The 23,152-nt window shown below is 36.6% G+C and overlaps 1 protein-coding gene across 3 annotated transcripts in view; it reads right to left on the bottom strand.

Annotated features, from left to right (window-relative positions):
* LOC127452815 (maestro heat-like repeat-containing protein family member 1) overlaps positions 1 to 4,329 on the bottom strand; it is a 54,504-nt gene extending 50,175 nt beyond the window's left edge. For 2 of the 3 annotated variants that reach the window (XM_051718562.1, XM_051718563.1), the window contains exons 1-2: positions 3,944 to 4,328; positions 3,370 to 3,468 (exon numbers count right to left, since the gene is read on the bottom strand). In XM_051718562.1, coding sequence (XP_051574522.1) covers positions 3,370 to 3,400 — 31 coding nt within the window. In that variant the 5' untranslated portion in view covers positions 3,401 to 3,468; positions 3,944 to 4,328. Of the gene's footprint in view, positions 1 to 3,369; positions 3,469 to 3,943 lie in introns of all 3 variants that reach the window. The other variant, XM_051718564.1, reaches the window with a different exon arrangement.
* Between the last annotated feature and the right edge of the window lie 18,823 nt (positions 4,330 to 23,152).

Raw genomic sequence — 23,152 nt, 5'->3', positions numbered from 1 at the left:
CAATGAGAAAAATGTAGGGCAGGGCTTCATTTTATCCATTGGGAATTGATTAGATAAAAAGTGGGAATTTCATATCATAATGGAGTCAGATCTGCATTTTGTTTTTGCCAAAACAATGCCCAAGTAAATTTTTGGCTATTGGTTAACATAATCCAATAGCCTGCACAGCCTAAGTGACATCAGCGCAATTAATTTTATGAATATTAGTAGATAAAAAGTAATATTAGGAATATTATGAAAGATATTATTCTTATGCAGATTTTCACAATTTCATCATTCACAATAAGACCAGGAACATGCATTATGAAAGTAAATAGCATCAATTATGATGTCATGTTGACTTAAAAAAAATAAAATTTCCCCTAGTATTTCAGACTATGTGGGGAATCCAGATATGACACTCCAAGCAAATGCATTCTTTCAACACTACAAATTACTCTCAAACACAACACTTGAAGGGCTGTGAGCTTAAAGGAATAGTTCACCCAAAATTTTAAATTTTCTAATCATTAACTCACCCATATGCCATCCCAGATGTGTATGACTTTCTTTCATCTGCTGAACTCAAATAAAGATTTTTAGAAGAATTTCTCTGCTCTTTTGGTCCATACAATGCAAGTGAAAGGGTGCCAAAATTTTGAAGCTCCAAAGTGCACACAAGTCAGCATAAAGGTAATCCATAAGACTCCAGTGGTTAAATCTACATCTTCAGAAGTGATACGATAGGTGTGGGTGAGAAATAGATACATTTTAAATTCTTCTTGTGTTTTTGGTGATTTGCATTATTCATGCATGTCACCCCCTACAGGGCAGGGAGAAGAATTTCACACAAAAAAAATATTTAAATATTGATCTGTTTCTCACCCACACCTATCATATAACTTCTAAAAATATGAATTAAAACACTGGAGTCATATGGATTACTTTTATGATGCCTTTATGTGCTTTTAGGAACCGTCAACATTTTGGCACCCATTCACTTGCATTGTATGGACCTACAGAGCTGAGATACAGTTGAAGTCAGAAGTTTACATACACCTTGGTCAAATACATTTAAACTCAGTTTTCACAATTCCTGACATTTAATCGTAGAAAACATTTCCTGTCTTAGGTCAGTTAGGATCACTACTTTATTTTAAGAATGTGAAATGTCAGAATAATAGTAGAGAGAATGATTTATTTAAGCTTTTATTTCTTCCATCACATTCCCAGTGGATCAGAAGTTTACATACACTTTGTTAGTATTTGGTAACATTGCCTTTAAATTGTTTAACTTGGGTCAAACGGTTTGGGTAGCCTTCCACAAGCTTCTCACAGTAAGTTGCTGGAATTTTGGCCCATTCCTCCAGATAGAACTGGTGTAAATGAGTCAGATTTGTAGGCCTCCTTGCTCGCATATGCTTTTTCAGTTCTTCCCACATATTTTCTATCAGATTGAGGTCAGGGCTTTGTGATGGCCACTCCAATACCTTGACTTTGTTGTCCTTAAGCCATTTGCGACCGAGCTTTAACTTCCTGGCTGATGTCTTGAGATGTTGCTTCAATAAATCCACATAATTTTCCTTCCTCATGATGCCATCCATTTTGTGAAGTGCACCAGTCCCTCTTGCAGCAAAGCATCCCCACAACATGATGCTGCCACCCCCATGCTTCACGGTTGGGATGGTGTTCTTCGGCTTGCAAACCTCACCCTTTATCCTCCAAACATAACGATGGTCATTATGGGCAAACAGTTCAATTTTAGTTTCATTAAACCAGAGGACATTTCTCCAAAAAATAAGATCTTTGTCCCCGTGTGCACATGCAAACTGTAGTCTGTCTTTTTTATGGTGATTTTGGCTTCTTCCTTGCTGAGCAGCCTTTCAGGTTATGTCTATATAGGACTCTTTTACTGTGGATATAGATACTTCTCTGCCTGTTTCCTACAGCATCTTCACAAGGTCCTCTGCTGTTGTTCTGGGATTGAATAGCTAGTTGGCTAATTGCCTAAAGGCTTGACATCATTTTCTGGAATTTTCCAAGCCGCTTAAAGGTACAGTTAACTTAGTGTATGTAAACTTCTGACCCACTGGAATTGTGATATAGTCAATTAAAAGTGAAACAATCTGTCTGTAAACAATTGTTGGAAATATTACTCGTGTCATGCGCAAAGATGTCTTAAACAACTTGTCAAAACTATAGCTAATATGAAATCTGTGGAGTAGTTAAAAATTTAGTTTTAATGACTTCAACCTAAGTGTATGTAAACTTCTGACTTCAACTGTATTCTTCTAAAAATCATAATTTGTGTTCTGCAGAAGAAAGAAAGTCGTACACATCTGGAATGGCATAATGGGAGGTAAATGATGAGAGAATTTTAATTTTTGGGTGAACTATTCCTTTAAATGAGTGGGTGATCAATTAATCATTGGGATTACAATAATTAACTCAGTCTGAGACGAGCACTGCACTGAGAACATGATGGATGGATATGACTCACTCCTGGTTATACAGAGAGAGCACCCAACTGTGGAAGATCTGCAATGTAGAATATCTTAAAACAGACCTCTCAACCTCTGGCCATTTGTACCCCGATCGGTATTTGGATCTTCATATACAATCTCATCTAATTAGATTATTCTAATCTACCTACAGCACACACAGTATCCACAGAGTACCAAATTGCATAAACATAATTAGAAGCAAGTCAGTAAAGGATTCAGTGTTGAAAGACACTAATGGGATAAGAGAAGTCTGTGTGTTCATGTGTGAGGTCATTCAAATACATTTAAACTATTTCTAATCAGCTGCTACTTTGGACTTACATTTATCATTTAAGATCAACAAGCTAGATCAAAAAAGGCACATGGATATTCTATCAATTTACCTATTAATATTGCATGCCTGTTAAGGTCAGCTGCCAAAAGCACAACACTTACCCAGAAAGAGTGTTGCTTTATTACATTGAAACAGCTGAGAACAAAATGTAAAGTAAATGTTTAACATGAAATCCTTTCAGCATATCATAAACTCTTGGCTTCCATATTCAATGTCATTAGATTATGCTCAGAGGTGTTTGTGTGTAGGTGTCTGTTTGTTGAACAAACATTAAATCACTGTACACCCTATTAGACACTTTGGTCCCTGCTGAAATAAGAAAGAGAGAGAGAAATAAAACAGCTAAAACCAGTGGGTTAAGCTGGTTGCCCATTCTGGTCCAGGTGGCTTTAGCGGGCTGTCAGGCTAGTGAGGCTGAGAGACCAGCTAAACCAACTGAGCACTGGCTTAGCCTTTCTGGGTGACCATCTTAAACCAGCCAACCAGCTTAGGCTTGTTTTAGCAGTTTGTCAGCAGGGATAGAGGGCAAGAGTGAATTATAATGTTACTCACGCTCTACATCAGTCTCCTCTATTACGCCCATGACGAGGCAAGCAGCAGATTTAGGAATGCATCTGTGGTCCAGTATAGTCCCTCAAAAAAGCGCCCACTCTGCAGATACAACCCAAAAACATAGGATGCGTCTCAAAAACAAACATTTTAGGGCGTCATATGTTCATGCAGCATTTTTGGGGATCATATAGGCGCCCCATATGAAGCCTTAAAAGCTAAGTAGACAGCTCACTATGTTTTGAGACGCAGAGGCAACGTTGCAAGGTGGCACAGAAAAAAAAAAAAAGCTATGGAAAACGGGATGTTTCCGGACCGTATAAATATATTTGTACACAATATGGTGTTTAAAGGTTTGGTCACGTCGTATCATACAAATAACATTGTAGGTCACTTGCACAGTCGTTGGTATTTTACGGTCGAAGTCAACTTCCTTAAATCCACAACAGTCTATTGAACAACTAAGGCATCTTTTGCATTGCGAAACGCAAATGCAACAAGAAAACTACCATTTAGCATGTCTTTACGGCAACGTAAATATTATATAGAGAGGTGCAATACGTCAATCTCGTGTTACCTTTCCCCACTACGTCCGCTTGGCTCGCTCGCCCGCAGGCTACACACTCAGATCCCCTTTTCTCAGATGCACAGAGCACTTGTTAGTTCACGAAGATCCTGGTGGAAATCCAATAAGTGATTCTGATCATGAACGTGACAGTGTTATTGATTATTCGGCTTAAGTTGATAAACACAGGATTGATGGTCTCACTTGCGCTACATTGTTTCGTACGTAGGTAAACACGCCTAATCATGTGCTTCTGCTCAGGATGAATGCATCAGAGTGGGCGTGTTCTTTCGCGCAGTCCTCCAAACACCAGCGAAGAAGACACAAATGCGTCCGAATCTTTTTTTATGTTTTTATTTTAAATGCGTGCGAATCGAAGGTCTTTCTCACAGTCCGCGTGTCGTCACATCCGGCTCCAAATAGTAGCGTAACCAAACATCCGCCCATCGAACTGTCTATGGAAGATCGTAGTTTTTCTAAATAAATGTAGCCAACTTGGATGCACTTGGCGGTAAACATCAGACGTTTAATTGTTTCTTTGGATTAACACAGCACTTCACTGTGTGTTATCTAGCACTTTAAAGTGTAATAGTATCTGAGCGAGGCGATTATCAGCGCAAAGTTTTCCCAGTTCATGAGCTGCGCGAGTGCCAGAAAGTTGGCTTGACGTTGGATACGCTATTCAGAAATAGTAGCAAATTTAGGGACCGTCTCTAAAGTTACATAAGACATTGTTGTACAAATTCTAACTTCAAGCATTTGAAGCATGTCACCTACAGTCTCAAAACCAACTCCAAAGTAGTTCATATAGGTGTCAGCAATAATGCACACCTTTTAGCTGTGTCTCGCTCAGATAACACTGTAAATATCAATAGCAAAGGATGTTATTCGATAAATGTAATTGTTTTAAACATCAAAAGTGAAAAACGCAAAACAGTGATCCCAACAAGGGCAATCCAAGTATAGATTGGGAGTGTCTCAAAAGTGCAAAACGCACAAATATCAGTTAAGAGATACATTATTCCATGACTACATTACAAAGTGGTTCTTTTTACATGTGTAATGTTTATGTTGGTAAACAAATTAAATTACATTTAGATTTTTAATTTTCTTATGATTTCTTATGAAATAAATCCATTTAAATTCCTGGTCATGTGACTTGATGTCACACCAGCTGTTATATATTTACAAACATCTATAATACATCTTACATAACTTGGATTTTGGAAATATAATTTTGTGTATTTGTTATGACTTTGTGAAATTTTCAAATCTATGTAACTTCCTGGTCATGTGACCTATTGATGTTTGACCACATGTAATGCATTCACACACACCTGACACGACTTGGATTTTGGAAATATGATTTTGTATATTTTTTATGAATTTATTTAATTTTCTAATCTATATAACTTCTTGGTCTTGTGTCCTGATGATGTCACACCACCTGTAATATATTCACAAACACTGTACTCATAAACACCTATATCACATCTTACACAACTTGGATTGTGGTTTAAAATGTGTATTTTTTATTCATTTTAATGAAATATTTATTATTAAAAAGACAATCAACCTCCTTTGACACAAGCCAAACTTCAACTTATGTTACCAGCAGGCCTACCTTAATGAATCACGGCAAAGAACTTGCACTACCCACTAGGCCACATCTTAATATGCAGCAATTAACAATTTTAATAAGTGACCATAACTTAAACTATGGATGATGTCCGACTTTGGATTTGAATCCATATGCTCTTGATGTTGCCAAGACTCTGCTCTATCCGTTGAGCTACAGGATTTACTCCAAAATACCTGGAAGGCTTACAACACATCTGGATTACTAACTCAAAGGACGTGTCTGTCTCCAAACAAAGACTCTCTCATTGGATCGTCGATGCGATCGCCCTCGCCTATGAGTCACAGGGTGTGTGATGCCCCATCGGTGTGAAAGTGCATTCAACCAGAGGCATTGCCCCTTCATGGGCATGGGTAAAGGGTGTGTCCTTGCAGGACATATGTTTAGCAGCAGGTTGTTCTTCGCAAAGCTCATTTGCCAGGTTTTATAACCTAGATGTGGCCTCTCTCTCTTCACAGGTCCACACTGTCTAAGAGAGCTAATTGTACCAACACTCAGCAGATGAGCCCAGGCTTATTTATACGAGTGGGCTATCTGCTATAATATTAATACAGCAGCCGATATGTTGGCCGCTGTCAAAATTGAGAGCATTTCTTATTAGTCTCTTCCTTCCCAACCCTGGTTATGAAGTACTTATACTGTGTGTATTTATAGGATTCATATAAATTCCCAGTCTAGATTAATTTTCCCTCCCTGAGTTTTCACTATGTAGGGATCATTACTATATACACTTTGAGGCATGTTTTCACCATCCGTTGTGGCCTGTGACATCCTATACATATCCTTCCTCAAGTGTCTATGCCTTGGGTGAGGCCCCTCTGTGGGGTGTGACATCTTGTCAGTAGTGCGGCGTGATTGGATGCTGTTCTCAAACTGTCAGCGACACAATAAAAATTATTATTTTATTTTTTTTAACCATATATTTCTACTTAACTTGTTTGGCAATATTAAGTTACATCTGGATAAAGCTACACATGTTTTTATTGCCACAGAGTAATCTGTTTTTCACCAGCCTTTGTCCATTTCACACTTTTAGAGACACTCCCTAACTTTGCCTGCCGAATGTCTAACTAATGTCCAATATAAAAACGACTTTACCGCAGTCTTTCTGCTCTGGTGAGCTGAGGGGCCACCGTGCCTTGTTAAAACTGTGCATGTTTACTTTTACAATACTGTTACGAACGTTGCTTATGATGCTTGCGTAAAATACTGTCTATTTGCAACAATACTTGCTTGGAGAAAGAATTATAAAGAGGGTTTGGGCATAAAATCTGATGGTACCGTTTGGGTCAGGTAGGATCGGTTCGGGTCACACAGTCTCTGGTACGGATTCAGGTTTGTCAAAGAATAGCTACTGAATAATGAATACTTTAATATCTCCAGTAAGCCCACAGGTAAAGGCTCAAACAGGTTCACAGGCATTATCCTCAGATCATGTACTGTAAAACGCACTAGAGGGAGCTGGTGAGCTCTGTGCGTCTCTGTGAAACGTCTCTTTAATGGTGTATCAACAAGAACTGTTCAGGTCTAAAACATTTTCCAAATGGGCCTTAAATATGCATGCTAACTAAACACTCAACTCATTGCTCATATTGAAGAGTTTGCAGTTGCTGGCTTTAGCAACTACAAACTGCATCACTGCATCACTTTTCCAGAATGGAGTATTTGTATCTTTCATCTGCTAAAACAGGTGTGTGGATAGATAGATATATATATATATATATATATATATATATATATATATATATATATATATATATATATACACACACACACACACACACATATATACAACCTCACATTTATATTATGTTCGTAAGAAGATCTCTCAAACAAAATACACATTGTTTTAATGCTGCGTTCCATTCAACTCGGAAAGTCAGATTTCCCAACTTCCTACAAGGAAAAGTGCAATGAAATGCCACTTGAAGTTGGAATTCCAACTGTGAAACTCATATGGAAATTTTCAACTCTGATTTCGCCAAGATGCAGGTGCATGACATCACACAAACATGCAGGCACTAAGGGAGATATGCAAAGTGATAAACATTCACTTTTATTAAAGGTGCATTATGTAAGATTCAGAAACCCTTGTTATTAATGACACCAGTGGCCGTTAAGTGAACTGCAGCCAGCTACCTGTTGCTCGTGCTCGCGTTCGCGCACACACTTCATAGGGACGCGAGCGAGCATCGGCCAAAACAATGACGTAACGTACAAAGAGACTGAACGTGATCCACCAGCATCATGCTGACAGATGAGGTAGCATAATTACAATTACACAGTTATGATTGTTTTACTACAAACATTGAGACTAAATTAAAACTACTTCTCAGCTAATATAGCATACTGATACACACGTACAGCTACATACTACTGAACTATACCAGACAGTTTACTGTTGCACTGCACTGGTATTGCACTATTGTATGTTTTGTAAGTCATATGTTGTACTACGATCAAGAAACCAGCATATTTGTTTAAAATTATCCTGTATACCTGACTTTTAGTATAAAGAGAAGATTGTTGAAATTATTTGAAAGTTACGAAGCAAGGTAGCTTGCAATTCGTCAGCGTTAGCAGGCAAGATCAAGTTAGCTAAAATTACACAGATCAATCCTTATGGCACTATATTTCACATGCTTTGCAGTTATGTAAGCTTACCTGTCCAATAAGAAGAACGCCAATTCAGGGTCAGTTTTGATCCCCAAAACCGAATGAAGGTCCCTCCAGGAATCAAATGCCCTGCCGATGTTCACTCTAGTTTTCACTCGACCACGATCACGTTCCCGCTTAGCCAGACAGGATTCAGTAGATAAATGTTTTTTTTTTTTTTTTTTTTTGGCTTACTCAGAGTTTGTGTAGGAGTCGGTGTTGTGCTGGGAGCCGGACATTTGCTGGATTCCATCTCTAAGATAACGTTACCTAGTGTTGCGGACTGTCTGTTGACGCTGTTGAATAGCAGAAGAGAAGCACTGAGGCAAGGCTCTCGGGAGAGCGCATAAACGTCACAACCTTTGGATTTTCCCAGCAAAACCGACCCGCTCCCTTCGCATGAAAATCAGTGTACTGGCTTTAATAGCTAACTTAGGAAGTCCGGGAAGGGCTAATTTTTTAAGTTGCGTTACAAGCCGTTCACACATTGGCAAAAAAAAGGTGAATATTACATGAAAATTGTTACATATTGCACCTTTAAGTATATCAACAAATGAGTTAAAAGTTCCTACATTGTATGATATCATAGCTTGTTTAACAAAGCCTGCAGAAACAGGTGTGTAAAACATGGTATATTATACACTCTTTTCATAATTGTACACCTGTAGCACAAATGCTAGTGTTGCAGCATTGTTTATCAATTGCGTTGCTAGGAGTCGTCTCTGGTCAAACACCTGCTACGCTAACGGGAGCGTTGCAGCTTTGTTTCCTTACATGTCATATTCTGAGCATCTGGCAATGGAATGCCTTTAGTCTGAGATATCAAGTAGGAATATCCCACGTCCGAGTTGAGTGGAACGCAGCATTAGCCATTCACATATTGCAGAGGACACTGCTAAATTTTACATCAGTTGAACCTAGATATACTGGATTATATGGGATAGTAGCTAAAAACAGTATTTGGTTTTTAAAAAGGACACTGAGCTACAAAGACACTACAACAGGGATCATTTAGGTATAGTGTAGTAAACTTGTAGTAAAGTTGTTAGTTAATTTGTAAATAACCAAACCCTAATGTCTTTTGTATCTGTCATTAGGCCAACAAAAAAATTAGTTATCATTATTCTTGCACACTTTGTATTAAGTTATTAACACCTAATACGTATGAGTATTGAGGGTGAGAATACATCAATCAAGTATATATGGCCTTAAAGGGATCGCTCACCCAAAAATGAAAATTCTCTCATCATTTACTTAGCCACATGCCATTCCAGATGTGTACAATTTGTAGAAGAATATCTCAGCTCTGTAGGTCCATACAAAGCAAGTGAGTTGTGGCCAGAATTTGAATTTCCAAAAATCACATTATGTAATCCATATGACTCCAGTTGTTAAATCCATATCTTCAGACGTGATATGATGAGTGTGGGTGATAAACAGATAAGTCCTTTTTTACTATAAATCTCCACTTTCACTTCCACATTCTTCTTCTTTTGTTTTTTGGCAATTCGCATTCTTGGTGCATATCGCCACCTACTGTCCGGGGGTGATCAAAGGTGGATATTAATAGCATAATGTTATAAATTATTTATACATTTATAAAGTTATTGTGCAAATATGCAAATACAATTTCAACAGTGTTTTGACTGAAAATGTTCTGCAATGTTGTATTATTATTTAAGTTGATTTGTGTGGCCTGCTGTTCAGGCAGTGCTGTAATTACACAGCTTTTATTTGCACAGCACGTACTATATTTTTTGCTTTTTATTTTCTTGGCCTTGTCACAGAGTTTAATGAAAGCTTTACTGCAACTGACGAGACACAACTGGGATTTCCAGTCTTATTAAACATTAAATAAAATATAAAGTCCACAAGACTGTGTGGCCCTTTTATAAATTTAATTAGGAATGCAAAACTACTTGGACATTTTCTCCTCTGCTAATTCATGGAGAGGACTGGCAGCCATTAAAGCCAATCTGTTTCACCCCAGTTGGGACTCCAGGTCTGACAGAGAATTACCAAGTCAGTCTAATAAACAGAGTTTGGAATGGATCACTCATGAAAACCTGCTGCTTTTACTGAGAGGACCTAATGTGTGACAGACACGTGTGCACCATGCAGCCAAATAAGCAAATGAAATATTTTCACCCATTAAAAATGTGACGTTTTAGAATGATTTTGAATACGTTTTGTAATATATGCTGGCTTAAAGAGCCAGTTAGAAATTCAAAGGATTCTTTTTTCGGTTTTCATGTGGAAATGAAAGACTTCGTTGCTATCCAAATATGCAAAACCACCTTGGTTTCTCTAATATAGATCAATAATTCATATAACATTTACACACTTGATAAATCTAACAGTTAGATTAATATACGGGTCTGACTTTATATCAGTACAGATTGAAATGTACATAAATAACTGTAGGTACAAAAGTCCCTCACACTGCATAAAGGAGTGTCTGTAATGCACTCATTCCCTTTAATGGCATGACAAATTTCAGAGCCCCTGCGGCTCTGTCATTACCCCTAGAATTAATATTTTCATATTCAGTGAAACGAGAGGTGAATCACAGTAATAGAAAGGTTAGGCACATGCCAATGCTCTAAATCTACCATTTACATTCAGCTTTAAGGCAGAAAAATCAGGACCACATGTGGAGGGAAAAAATTCCAAACGGCAGCACAAATTCAGGGTGAGTTTTGCTGTTAGCACAGGGTGGTATGGATCAGTGCAGACAGGGTTGTAACCTGATCTGAGACCAGATCTCTGACGTGGTGTTTGAAACCAGTTACAGGATGTAAAATATACACTTTCCCATATATATTAATATAATGTTTTACCTAAAATCTTGATGCTGAAGAAGAAAAAAAAAGAAAGAAAGAAAATCAAAGGACACATTGTGTCAATAAGGCATGTTGATTCAGGGTCAGCTGTCAGTATATTTAATTTTGATAAATGTGAATTCTGTGTTTAAAAATATGTTACAGAAGGTAAAAATACATACAGCAGGACTTGGTTTCAAGTCATTTCAGCTGATGAATTTGTTGACAGTAGCTTTAAAAACAGCCTTTTAATGTTTTTTTTTTATATATTTATATACTAGACAGCTTTGACACAATTATTGCTGTTATGAAGAAAATGTAAGCCCAGAGGTCTGAAATCTAGAGTTCCATTTTACTGTTTTTAAGTCAAATTTCTCCAGCTGGAGATTACCTGTGTGATGATGTCATATGGCTGTTATCACACTCACTGATGGTTGGTTGGATGTGGAGGAAATGATCTTATTAATGATAGACACAGGATTATATCTGTCTGCAAGGTTTGGAGCCAGGGTTCTCATTGGTCCTCTTTTGATGGTGAACAGATTGTGTTATTTGCTGAATGTGTGTGGCATGAATCCAGTGCTGTTGACTGTTAAAGTGATCCGTGTGATGAGGGCATTGTGGCTGAAGTCGATGTGAAAACTGATACGGCATCTACTTGTCAAGAGTCTGGCAACAAATGAGTCTTGGATCAAAAAAGACATCATGCAATTCAGCCAAAAACATGAGGTGTAATACAATTTTCACAGAGTATATGCATGTGTTTGTCTGCTGGGCATTTGAATGGTTTCAACCAACCTCTTAATATTTTCTTGGGGTTTATGCTTTTGCATTGCTGTCCAATGGTGTCTCAACTTTTAAAATTTGGCTCTCATGTTCTTGACATTAATACAGTCCACAAACACCGGAGATAGATCTGAAAGATTCTGGCTGGCTCAAACATTCTGTTCCACAGCCCAGATTTATCACATTGAACCTGCCCCAAACAACACGTTCTCCAAGATCCAATTGTGTTGTCACTGTCATTTATTTAAAATATGTGAATAAAAGTGGATGTAAAATATCCCAATGTGGAATTTTCATGTGGAATTCGGCTCCTGAGGAAACAATGAAGTAACTATAATGAGGTCATATAAGTGACCTGTGGGATGAGTGTCTGAATTCTTTATTTCCCCGTTGAGTCTCTTTCTCTCTTCCTATATCTCACTGTAATAGATAGATCTTTCTATCTAAAAAAAAAAGTATCTGGTATAGTGACTGGTTACATCAAGTCTCGCTTAGCCGGTCTGGCTAAGTGAGACTTGATGTAACCAGTCACTATACAAGATACTTTTTTTTTTTTTTTTTAGATAGAAAGATCTATCTATTACAGTGAGATATAGGAAGAGAGAAAGAGACTCTTTGACTGCGGTAAAAGGTCTAAGGCTTTTGCAGCTTTAACTGACCAAGGAACGGCAACTTCCTGACTGACATGTGAAGCGATCAATCACAGTTCATATTGTTCCAGTATGCTGTTAAGGGCCGGTTTATCTGAGATATATTTTCCAGCATGGAAAAAACGTGTTAAAATAATGGCGGCAGTCTCTGCGATAGCTGAAAATATGTAAAGAGTCTATGTACAGTACAGAAAATAAGCACAGACTATTTCACAGACATTACTAAATAAACAAAGAAGAATGTAAAATTCTGCTCATGGATATCTACATTACTTGCTTCTCCGAGCCTTAAACGAAACTCTGTATATCTTTAACCTCGTGCCACCTCGCGTCCACATGTATGGACGTTGTATTTTGGCTTCACTATATGCAACGCATAATTTAAATGTATTAAAACTGACTGAATACTGTTCGCAAGATTCTCTACACCAGGGGTGTCAAACTAATTTTGGGTTGCGGGCCTGATTGGACCAAGCGACATTGCTTGGGGGCTGAAGTTTATATTTATAAATTATATATACTGTATGTATATATATATATATATATATATATATATATATATATATATATATATATATATATATATATATATATTATATTCTTTAACTTTGTTTAAATAACTTTTAAAATTATGTATTAAAATTATTAATTATCTTTAACAAAATTTTATCATATATTATCACATTTTATCAACTTTGTACACAAAACATTTCGACATGATTGAGAGGAACTTGCAGAAAGTTACATATTCATTCAGCCCTTCCGAGTAATTCAGTAAGTTCATGCACTGAAGGATTCGTCAAACTGATTCAAAACGAGAACTTGTGAGCTAGTGAATCACTGTTTTAAACGTACCGGCTCATAAGAGTAATTTAGTAATGAATCGGACTAAACCAGTCACCACGTTTGTTGTTGAGTACAGCCAGCAAACACAATGCAATAGAAAGGTGCACTGTTTTGGTGTTATTTCATGGTGCAAGCTTTTTTTGTCACCACATTCAGTTCAGACTGCAGTATCATAACCTCATAATGTTTTAGTGACGCTGGTAGTTCAGCGGTGGAGCAAAGGAAAATTGAAGCAGAAAAATAGAAAGATTCTGTTTTCACTGCGGGGTAAAAATATACAAAAAATTTTGCCCACCAGCCGCAGCGCTGCGAATGCCCAATTTCATCAGCCACTTTGATTTTTCTACTAGTTCCTTTGGTTATTCATAAATGTATATAAAACTCCACTTCTGAAGCTGTAGTGAATTATGATGACACACATGACAATTCATTAATGTCGCTGCATGTCATTTGCTTTGTATGGTTATGTTTTCAGCCACAAATGTTTGGAATTAAGCAATGTTGCAGTCACAATGCATGTAAATGCGAACTGCTCTGTGGAAATCAAGCAAACTAAACTTAGAGCACCTCCTGAGATGGTGTGAAATCATTTGCAGCATTCTCATGGACGACACTGTTCTTGCAATTGCAAACTATTTTCAGATGACTGAAACAGTGAGCACTCTGCATACCACGAGAAGCGCTGTGCTGTGGGGTGGCAGAGCGCCTCTGAATGCACAACAAATCAACGGCGTTTCTTTCGTCTGTTCTTCAAAATATAATCAAGTGCGTTTTTTTGTGTCTGACAGCATTTCTTGTCACATGTCACTCCAAGATTTTTATAAGTCGCCCGCCACAGAAATAACCCACCACTGCGCATAAAATATCCACATTTGGCAGGTTGGTGGGTGCTAATTTTACTTTGAAAAAAAGGAAAAACAAGGAATTTACAAATTTCATTTGCCAGAGTTTACATCACAAATACACACACAATTAGTTGAAAGGAATCGAGCAATAATATTTACAAGAAAAAGAGAGAACCGCTCACTCTTTTGCTGGAGCTTTACCCTCAATAAACCATCTGAAACCAACATTAACGGCAAGAAACTGAAACCTGCTTAAAATTAATAATAGTCCAATGGGACGGAAATAATGCAACAGTAATTACATCTAATATTTATCTTTGGACTTGTCCATGTTATCATTATTTCTGTGAGAGAAACTTCACTGTGGGAATGTGTCACCCTCAGACGTGTGGCGTTCGCTGATATGCGCTGACTCTTCGAGCGCTGAATGTCCCGCATAATTAAAAGAAATTCCACTGATCATGCAAGCTATAACATGCAACACCACAAATTTAAATGTTTATCTGTTCTGCTGTTGCTAATAAAATAATTGTAACGATGCTGGCTGCTGGCAATGATGATGACGTGAAGATAAAGAACCCAAGTGCAGTTTATTTACAAACGTGATAACCAATAACCCTAACTACAAATGTGAACCATAAAACATAAACATGACTATGGCTTGACATAAACGTGGCTTGACTTAAAACATCTACAATCACATTCATTACTTGACAAAAGACAATGGTGAACATGATTAAAATACATGGACATGGGGGAACATAAACCAATGAACAAACAGAACTGATAACAAGCTAATTAAACAATAAACCAATGAAAAGACAAGACAGATGAACATGGAGGGAAAACATGAAATCACATGACAAGGGAAACAGGAACTAAACTTTTCAAAATAAAAGACATGAATCAACAAAATACACATGACAATAATAGTATGAATACATCTTACCCAAGTTACAGGATAAATCAACGTAAATGTTTTTCCCGCAAAAATGTTTTTTTTTAATTTTTTTTTTATTTATTTTTTTTTTTTTTTATTGAAACCTATTTGGTTGTAAAGAGTAGCATCTCAAGTTTCGTTTGATATGCTGCTTTAAAAAATCCATTCATTTTCCATGCGTCAGCGCACTGATAAACATGAAGTCCACATATGTGGAAAATGGGACCATTTTCCCTCAAACGTTGATAAAAACATGTTAATTATTTTGAAATATATGTAAAATTATAATGATTAACAAATGTAACACATCTCTGGGTCAGTTCGCTTCATTTTAATATACATTTTGTTATATTTTATTTTGTTATCACTGTACAATATGGTTCTATTCATTAACATTAGTAAATCCATTCCTATAGATTTACTAGGCAATTTCACATTCACGCTGAAAAATGTTGCTTTCAGAGGCTTTATATGGAGTGTATTTCGAACTGTTCTGAGACCAGTGCAGACAGACCACACACTGGAGGTTCAGTCATTCACTAAATAGGGAGCAAGTGTGCATCCTATAGCTTCCTATGGAGTTAAGTGCATTCACTCCAAAAATCCGACCAAAAGCTCAGTTTAAGGCTGCAGATGATTTTTGAACCGCTCAACATGTTTGGCAGACATGGGACAATGATAATCAGTACATAAATTCAGAACTTTATAATGCAAAATGTTATTTTAACATGGTTTGCAGTGATTTGATTATGCTGGCCATTGCTTTTAATCAGAATTATTTATTCAGCTTTATAGAAATCAGCTGTAATGTCTATAATGTCTCAAAAACATGAATAATCAGCACTGCTGCACATAATAAACAATTTGATGAAAAAAATCTGACTTTCTATAGCTTGGTATTACTTAAAATTTCACAACTTAGTCCCGCTGTCCACATATGCGGACATCAGTTTTTAGGAAAACTATTTGCTCTAGAATATATTTGCTTGTTTATTAGGTGCAAATGAAAAAGGGAAATGAAAAATGCACACAGTAGTCATGTGGGGGTCTCAGGAGGTTAAAAGATTTGATGTCACTTATCTGGTCAACTTTGGCAAATCCTGTGATTATTTCATCTTCAAAAGCACTCTTTGTATTATCTGATACTTTATTAACACGACTTTGTTGAGTAATTGAATACTGAATAAAACCTTATTAGTAGCAAAACTTACATTGCAATTTTTGTCAAAGCATGTGTTTGTAGCCTTAGGTATAACCACTCTGTCTTGGTCCCCCTTCTGTCAGACCAGTGAGTTGCACCCCTGACATTCAGGAACATAATTTATGTACAAATCAACCAATTAAAGGGTAGTTCAGACAAAAATGAAATTCTGTCACTATTTATTTACCCTCAAGTTTCAAACCTGTATGACTTTCTTTAAGAATGTTGATGCCGCTCTTTTTTTCCATACAATGAAAGTGAATGTTGACTGAGGCATTATGCAGGCATTGACTAACATTCTACCTAACATCTCCTTTTGAATTTCTCGGATGAAAGAAAGTCATACAGATTTTATACAACATGAGGGTGAGAAAATAATGACAGAATATTTATTTTTCCTATCCTTTACCATTTCCATCAGTGATGATAATAACAAAATAGCAAACATATTAAATGATTAAGAAAAAGGGTAATATATATATATATATATATATATATATATATATATATATATATATATATATATATATATATATATATTTTAAATATGAACATATTTAAAAAATAAAAAATATATAAAAAAATCATGTTAATTTGTGTCAGTTGCTGACTTCGGAAGGTCTTATAGCTTATCAGAATTAATGTATAAAGTGTAGTATTAGGATCTTTGCCACATACACAGCTTTTTATTACATGATATTTTACAGCCCTTGTGGCTTTTTCTAATTAAGCACGCTGAAATAGCTTTGTGTTTGAACAGCTGTGAACTACAATTTTACTTCTCCTGAGGATATTCAACACTTGCAAAAATATGAGTTCACCCCTCTCCTGTCTTTCGTCATGGACACTGACGCCAGCTTGTAAATCAGTAAATCTCTGTGAATAAAGTTTTATTGTGGTTCTTCGAGTGATTGGCCACTTCAGGTTGGTCTTTGCATACAACTGCCGAGCTCATATGTGTTTGTGTGCTTGAGCCATTCTCAGCACTGAGTCAGATGATACGTGATAATGTTTGAATAGCAAATCCTTTAATTGCTGGTTGAGTCTCCAAGAAAGTCTAAGAGCAACTCGTACCTGCTGACCCATGACAAATAACAACTTCTCAATGACTGAAACCATCATAATTATGGCAGTTTATTTAAAATACAATTTTGAGGGGTGCCTTGTAGTACTGCGGCACTCTCAGAAATCTTTAAACATTGTAATCTTATCTGTTGTGGAACTTGCAGTGAGTGAATTATGAATTTGAATGTTATTTTTCTCTGCTGTTTTTACCCTATAAAACCCTGGGGTTTTGTTTTGAAAGAAACATCTTTTTGCATTATTCTCTTATGTTAGACGACATCATCGGTATCTTATTTGCCATATCACCCTGCATCTCTCACCTGGTTAGCCACTGAAGTTAAGCAGGGTTGAGCCTGGTCAGTACCTGGATGGGAGACCATCTGGGGGAAACTCAGATTGCTGCTGGAAGAGTTGTTAGTGAGGCCAGCAGTGGGTGTTCACCCTGTGGTCTGTGTGGGTCCTAATGTCCCAGTACAGTGACGGGGACACTGTACTGTAAAAAAAAAAAAAAAGGCACTGTCTTTCGGAAGACATGTCAAACCAAGGTCCTGGCAGTGGTCATTAAATATCCCAGGGTCTTTCTCATAAAGTGTAGGAGTGTAACCTGGTGTCCTGGCAAAATTACCCCCATTGGCCCTTCTCAGTCATGGCCTCCTAATAATCCCCTTTCATGAATTGGCTCTATCACTCCACTCTCTCCCTCCACCAATAGCTGGTGAGGGTACTGGCACACTATGGCTGCTGTTGCATCATCCAGATGGATGCTGCACACTGGTGGTGGTTGAGGAGAGTCCCCTGTTCACTATGTAAAATGCTTTGAGTGCAGTATCAGAAAAGTGCTATATAAATGGAACATTCATTCATCACTTAAAACATGGCTCAAAAAATAGTCTTTTCCAGCATCTTTAGAACCTATATGCATTCTATCTCATTTGAAATAAGAAAAGCACTATTAAAGGTTCAGTAAAAAGACATCATAACAGTAGTCCATATGACAAGCGCATTATATTCCAAGCTTTCTGGGGCCATACAGCGGCTATGTGTTGTATGGACTACTTTTATGGTATTTTTATATTAAATAATTTTTTTCTCTTTGGACCTTGACAGCAGTGGTCAATATGTTTTTGTATGGAAAAGAGCAGCGTTAGGATTCTTGAAGAAAATATTGTGTTAAGATTCTACTGGGAGGAAAAAACAATGAGGGACAACTTGAGGGCAGGAAATAATTTTGTGTATTTATTTTTGCTAGCCAGCTGACACAGTAATGTCATTTTCAAATTATATTTGTCTTTTCTTTGAGACAGCATAAAAAAGAAAGAAAGAAAAGATGACTGAAACAGGCAAATTGCTAGTAATGCTGACACAGTGTTTGTCTTGTACTGTGTGAACTTTAAAAATACATGTAACTTTTAAAACCAAAAATTATACACTTTTGGGCCTTTATCACACTTCAAGCCTTTATTCAGAAAATTACTGCATTTACTATATTAAAGGACCAAAGAGGGCCATTATATTTGTGACCTCAACACCCATGACACCCCCACCAAAATGGTTTGGTGCCCCCACAAATCAGTATTTTTCTTTAACACCATGCACAGTTTATTCTTAGTTTTTAATGAATTAAATCAACTGTGGCTAAGACTGAAGAGAAATTGAGAAAGAGAGAAACAGTCTGATCTGATACTTTATTACAAAACGGAAGTATGAATTTATGCTTCATGTGTGCTTGGCAAGCATTTAGGACAGAAATCCTGAACAGTTAAAGATCCACATAGGACATGTTCAGACTGCATATAAGACCCGGGAGAAACACCCAGGTCCTAAATCTTTCAACCCTACGAGGTTCATGTCAAACTGTTCAGATATCCTTGATTTCTGTAAGGACATTTCCTCAATTATTGCTTTAGATTGTCATGTCTTTATCAGCTTATAAGGACTTAACCTTATCAGGTGAAGCATGAATTTTTTGGATGATAAAATACTTTTCCCTATCTCAGCTTAATATGCAGAGACAACAATTAATCCATTAGTAGGTTTATTTGCCTAAAAAATGTATTGTGGCAGAGGGGGAATGTCCTGGAAACCTGTCTATATTAAGTTGGCTTGACAAAGATTTTTATTTTTTTTTTATCCTACAGACTTTGTTCAGGGTTTTTCCAAAATCCCTGGAATCCTTGATCCCAGGTAGAGCTGTAGTTCCAACCACACAACTTTGCAATGCTGTTTGTGAATGTTTGTTAGAACTACGGTTTCGGGAAACACCAAATCATTGAACTGTGTTGGTAATGATGGAACATGCGACCACAGTTGGCTAATGATACTTTTGGGAAACGCACCCCAGAACATTCTGGCAACGCCAAACAACCAGCCAGATCACCCTAGTAACCACTTAATAATTCACTGTCTGTCTGTCTGACTGACTTTCTGTTTGTCTATGTGTCTGACTGTAAGGCCTATACAACCTTTGAACTTGAAAAGTTTTTAAAACAATTTAAAGGGATAGTTCACCTAAAAATGAAAATTCTCTCATAATTTACTCACCCTTATGCCATCCCAGATGTGTATGACTTTATTTCATCTGCCGAACTCAAATGAAGATTTTTAGAAGAATTTCTCAGCTCTGTAGGTCCATACAATGTAAGTGAATGGGTGCAAATATTTTGAAGCTCTAAAAATCAGGGGATTGCATGAGGGTGAGTAAATGATGAAAGAATTTTCATTTTTGGGTGAACTAACCCTTTAAACAAGACTTTGTCAAGCCAACATCAAAGTTTGTCATGGCAAACTTAACATATCTAGTTCCATTTGGAATACACACTTTACCTTAACAATCACATATTTTATGTTAGTTCTTCTAGATTGTAGTAGTATGTCAAACATCATGTGATTATTATTCTGGTAACACTTTACAATAATGTTGTATTCATTAACATTAGTTAACTAAATTAGTTAACATGAACTTACAATGAACAATACTTTTTCAGCACTTATTAATCTTGGTTAATGTTAATTTCAACATATACTCATATATTCTTTAAATTAAAAGTTGTATATGTTAACATTAGCTCATGCATCAGATATCATGAACTATTGTATCTTTCTAAATGAACATTAACCAAAATTAATCAATGCTGTAAAAAATGTATTGCTCATTGTTAGTTCATGATACGTAATGCATTAACTTATGTTAACAAAAGCAACCTTTTTGTGAAGTGTTACTGTTATTCCTTTTAATTCTGTTCCAATCAGAGAATGTTTTGCCTCCAAGTATCCTTGCTGAATTCTTGATGTCTGGGACCAAGAGTACCCTAATGCCATCTGTTGGTAGTAATCCACTTTTCAAGCATGTGTTTCAAACTAAGACAACCAGGGATTCATTTCATGGTGATTCTACATTACCCAAAAGAGCCTAAAATGAGATTTATTATGGTGCAGGCCATCAGCCCATTGTCCATACTGCAATAACAAACATCATGTGTACACTGCATACTTACCTACCTTAAAGAGCAAAACAAGGGGACATCACGATGGATTGCTAGAGATCACGTAATTCTAAACCATCTCTGAGAAAGAGAGACTGGCAGACAGATAGAGAGACAAATAAACAAAGAGAGAGTGCCAGACAAACTGAGAAGCAGAGATAAACAGAGAGAAAGACATCAGGGCACAGAAAAGAGGGAGAGACACAGAAGTGCTTCTAAGTGTTTTCCAGTGGAGGACTCAGGATTTCTGGTTTATGGAGCTCTGGGGGTTTCCCGTTGTGTTGAAGGTCAATACACAGCTGACGCTTGAGAATGGAGGAGGGATAAATCAAAGTACGCCTATGAAGGAAGTGAAGAGAGATAGAGAAAAGGGGCAAAAAGGGTAATCAAGGAAGGGAAGCAGTAAGAGGTTTTGTACTATGGGTGCCATGATCAGTATTTGACAGCTAAAGTGGCTTGGGTGGATATCCTCATAAGAAAATGAATTACACAGGAAACTAAGGCTGAAACGATTAGTCGACGTTATCGACAACATTGACAGTAAAAGATCGTCGTAAAAAATTTCCGTTGTCGAATAGTCGTTTGATCTCATTTAACGTAATGAGATCACATTAAACTCTAAGTATGATGTGCGAGAGCAGCACTGCAGTTCGCGCCTGAATGAGGAGAGGAAGAAAACAGTTCACAGTTCAGATGCACTCTAAACTTTCCAAATAGCTTCAGGTGATGTAGATCGCAAAGTATGAGGAAATGATAATGCAAAAATACAAAATAAGTAAATACAGAAGCACTCTCGTTGTGGAATAAGTGGAGCTGGAACCCTTTAAAGGAAACACCCCGGCGTTACATCTTAAATGCAGTTTTATTTAATGCGTTATAGCTTTATTAAAGTTCAAATAATACTGAAGCAGATAATGTAAATAACTACAAACTCCAAAACGGTAATTTCTCTGTGTGGTCAGCGCCTCTTCTATGATTTGCGCGAATGTCCCAATCTAAGGGGGAGAGATTGAACCTGCACCCGGCTGAGGCACACTCTGGCACAGGGATGCTCGCCCCTCAGGCGTGCACGCTTAATGCAGCTAGATTATAACGTGATGGCTCGTGACTTATTGAATCATAATATACGTGTCACTGTGTGTTTCTTATTGTGAAGAAAATTGGCAATACACAGCTTTATTAATACGAGAGAGGTTTTTTTTTTGTGGGTTAAATATGGATTGAAGTGAACAGAAAGGTGAGAGAGGTAGTCTTCGCCCCATTATACATTGCAACAAAATAAATTTTTTGATTTGTTTTTGTTTTGGCTTGTTTCCCAATATAAATATCTAAATCTCCTTTAAAACAACGTACATTTTCTTTAGCAGCTATACTGCAGAAGAAAAAATTGTTATCTGAGAATGATGAATATAATATTACAAATACAAATATTTTAAAATATCTAAAAATCCTTTAAAAAATAAAAAGATGCATTCACCTGAGAAGCAGCATAAAAGATATTTAGACTTGCTTTTAGAGAATAATCTTGAATATAAGTATATTTTGTCTTTACTGCACTTGCAGAAGTATAACCAAGTAAAAAAAAAAATACACTTATATACAAAATACGCTTATATTTAAGATACATGCTCTTAAAGCAAGTCTAAATATCTTAGATGTTGCTTCTCAAGTAAATGTATCTCTTTTTAAGGATTTTCACATTCTGACACCCTGTCTACACTGGACATGAGCGGCACGTCGAATCAAAAGCAATAGAACCCTTTATAATCAATGATGCTGTCTACACTGGAAGCATCCATTGCAGCGCATTGTGCCAACATTAAACGGGTGTCCCGTTCCATTTTTGCACTGCATGCGCTGACGCTACTACTGCCAGCAACACAAATAAATGGTTTAGAACATTTGTGTCGACTGGTCCAGTGTAGACAGCCTCAAGTCGTTGTAACGGACGCACCCGGTGAAGACGGTGTTCTCATCAGCCTCTCTTCACAACACAAGAATTTTAAATAATTTTATATATATATATATATATATATATATATATATATATATATATATATATATATATATATATATATATATATATATTTTTTTTTTTTTTTTAGAAAATGTTTTATGTTTTTAAGAATATGTGAAATCATTTTAAAGAAAGCATATCAAATGAACTTTTAAGAAACATCAGCATTTTTTATGATAGAACTTTAATAATTAGAACTAAAATGTAGAAACTATGCATGAATGAAAATTTTCATATTAAACAAAATAATTATCATATAATTTATTGACTTCT

The sequence above is a fragment of the Myxocyprinus asiaticus genome, chromosome 15 (assembly GCF_019703515.2).
Source record: "Myxocyprinus asiaticus isolate MX2 ecotype Aquarium Trade chromosome 15, UBuf_Myxa_2, whole genome shotgun sequence".
NCBI lineage: Eukaryota > Metazoa > Chordata > Actinopteri > Cypriniformes > Catostomidae > Myxocyprinus > Myxocyprinus asiaticus.
The sequence above is the reverse complement of the archived record's forward strand: the minus strand, read 5'-3'. Positions and strand labels throughout refer to the sequence as shown.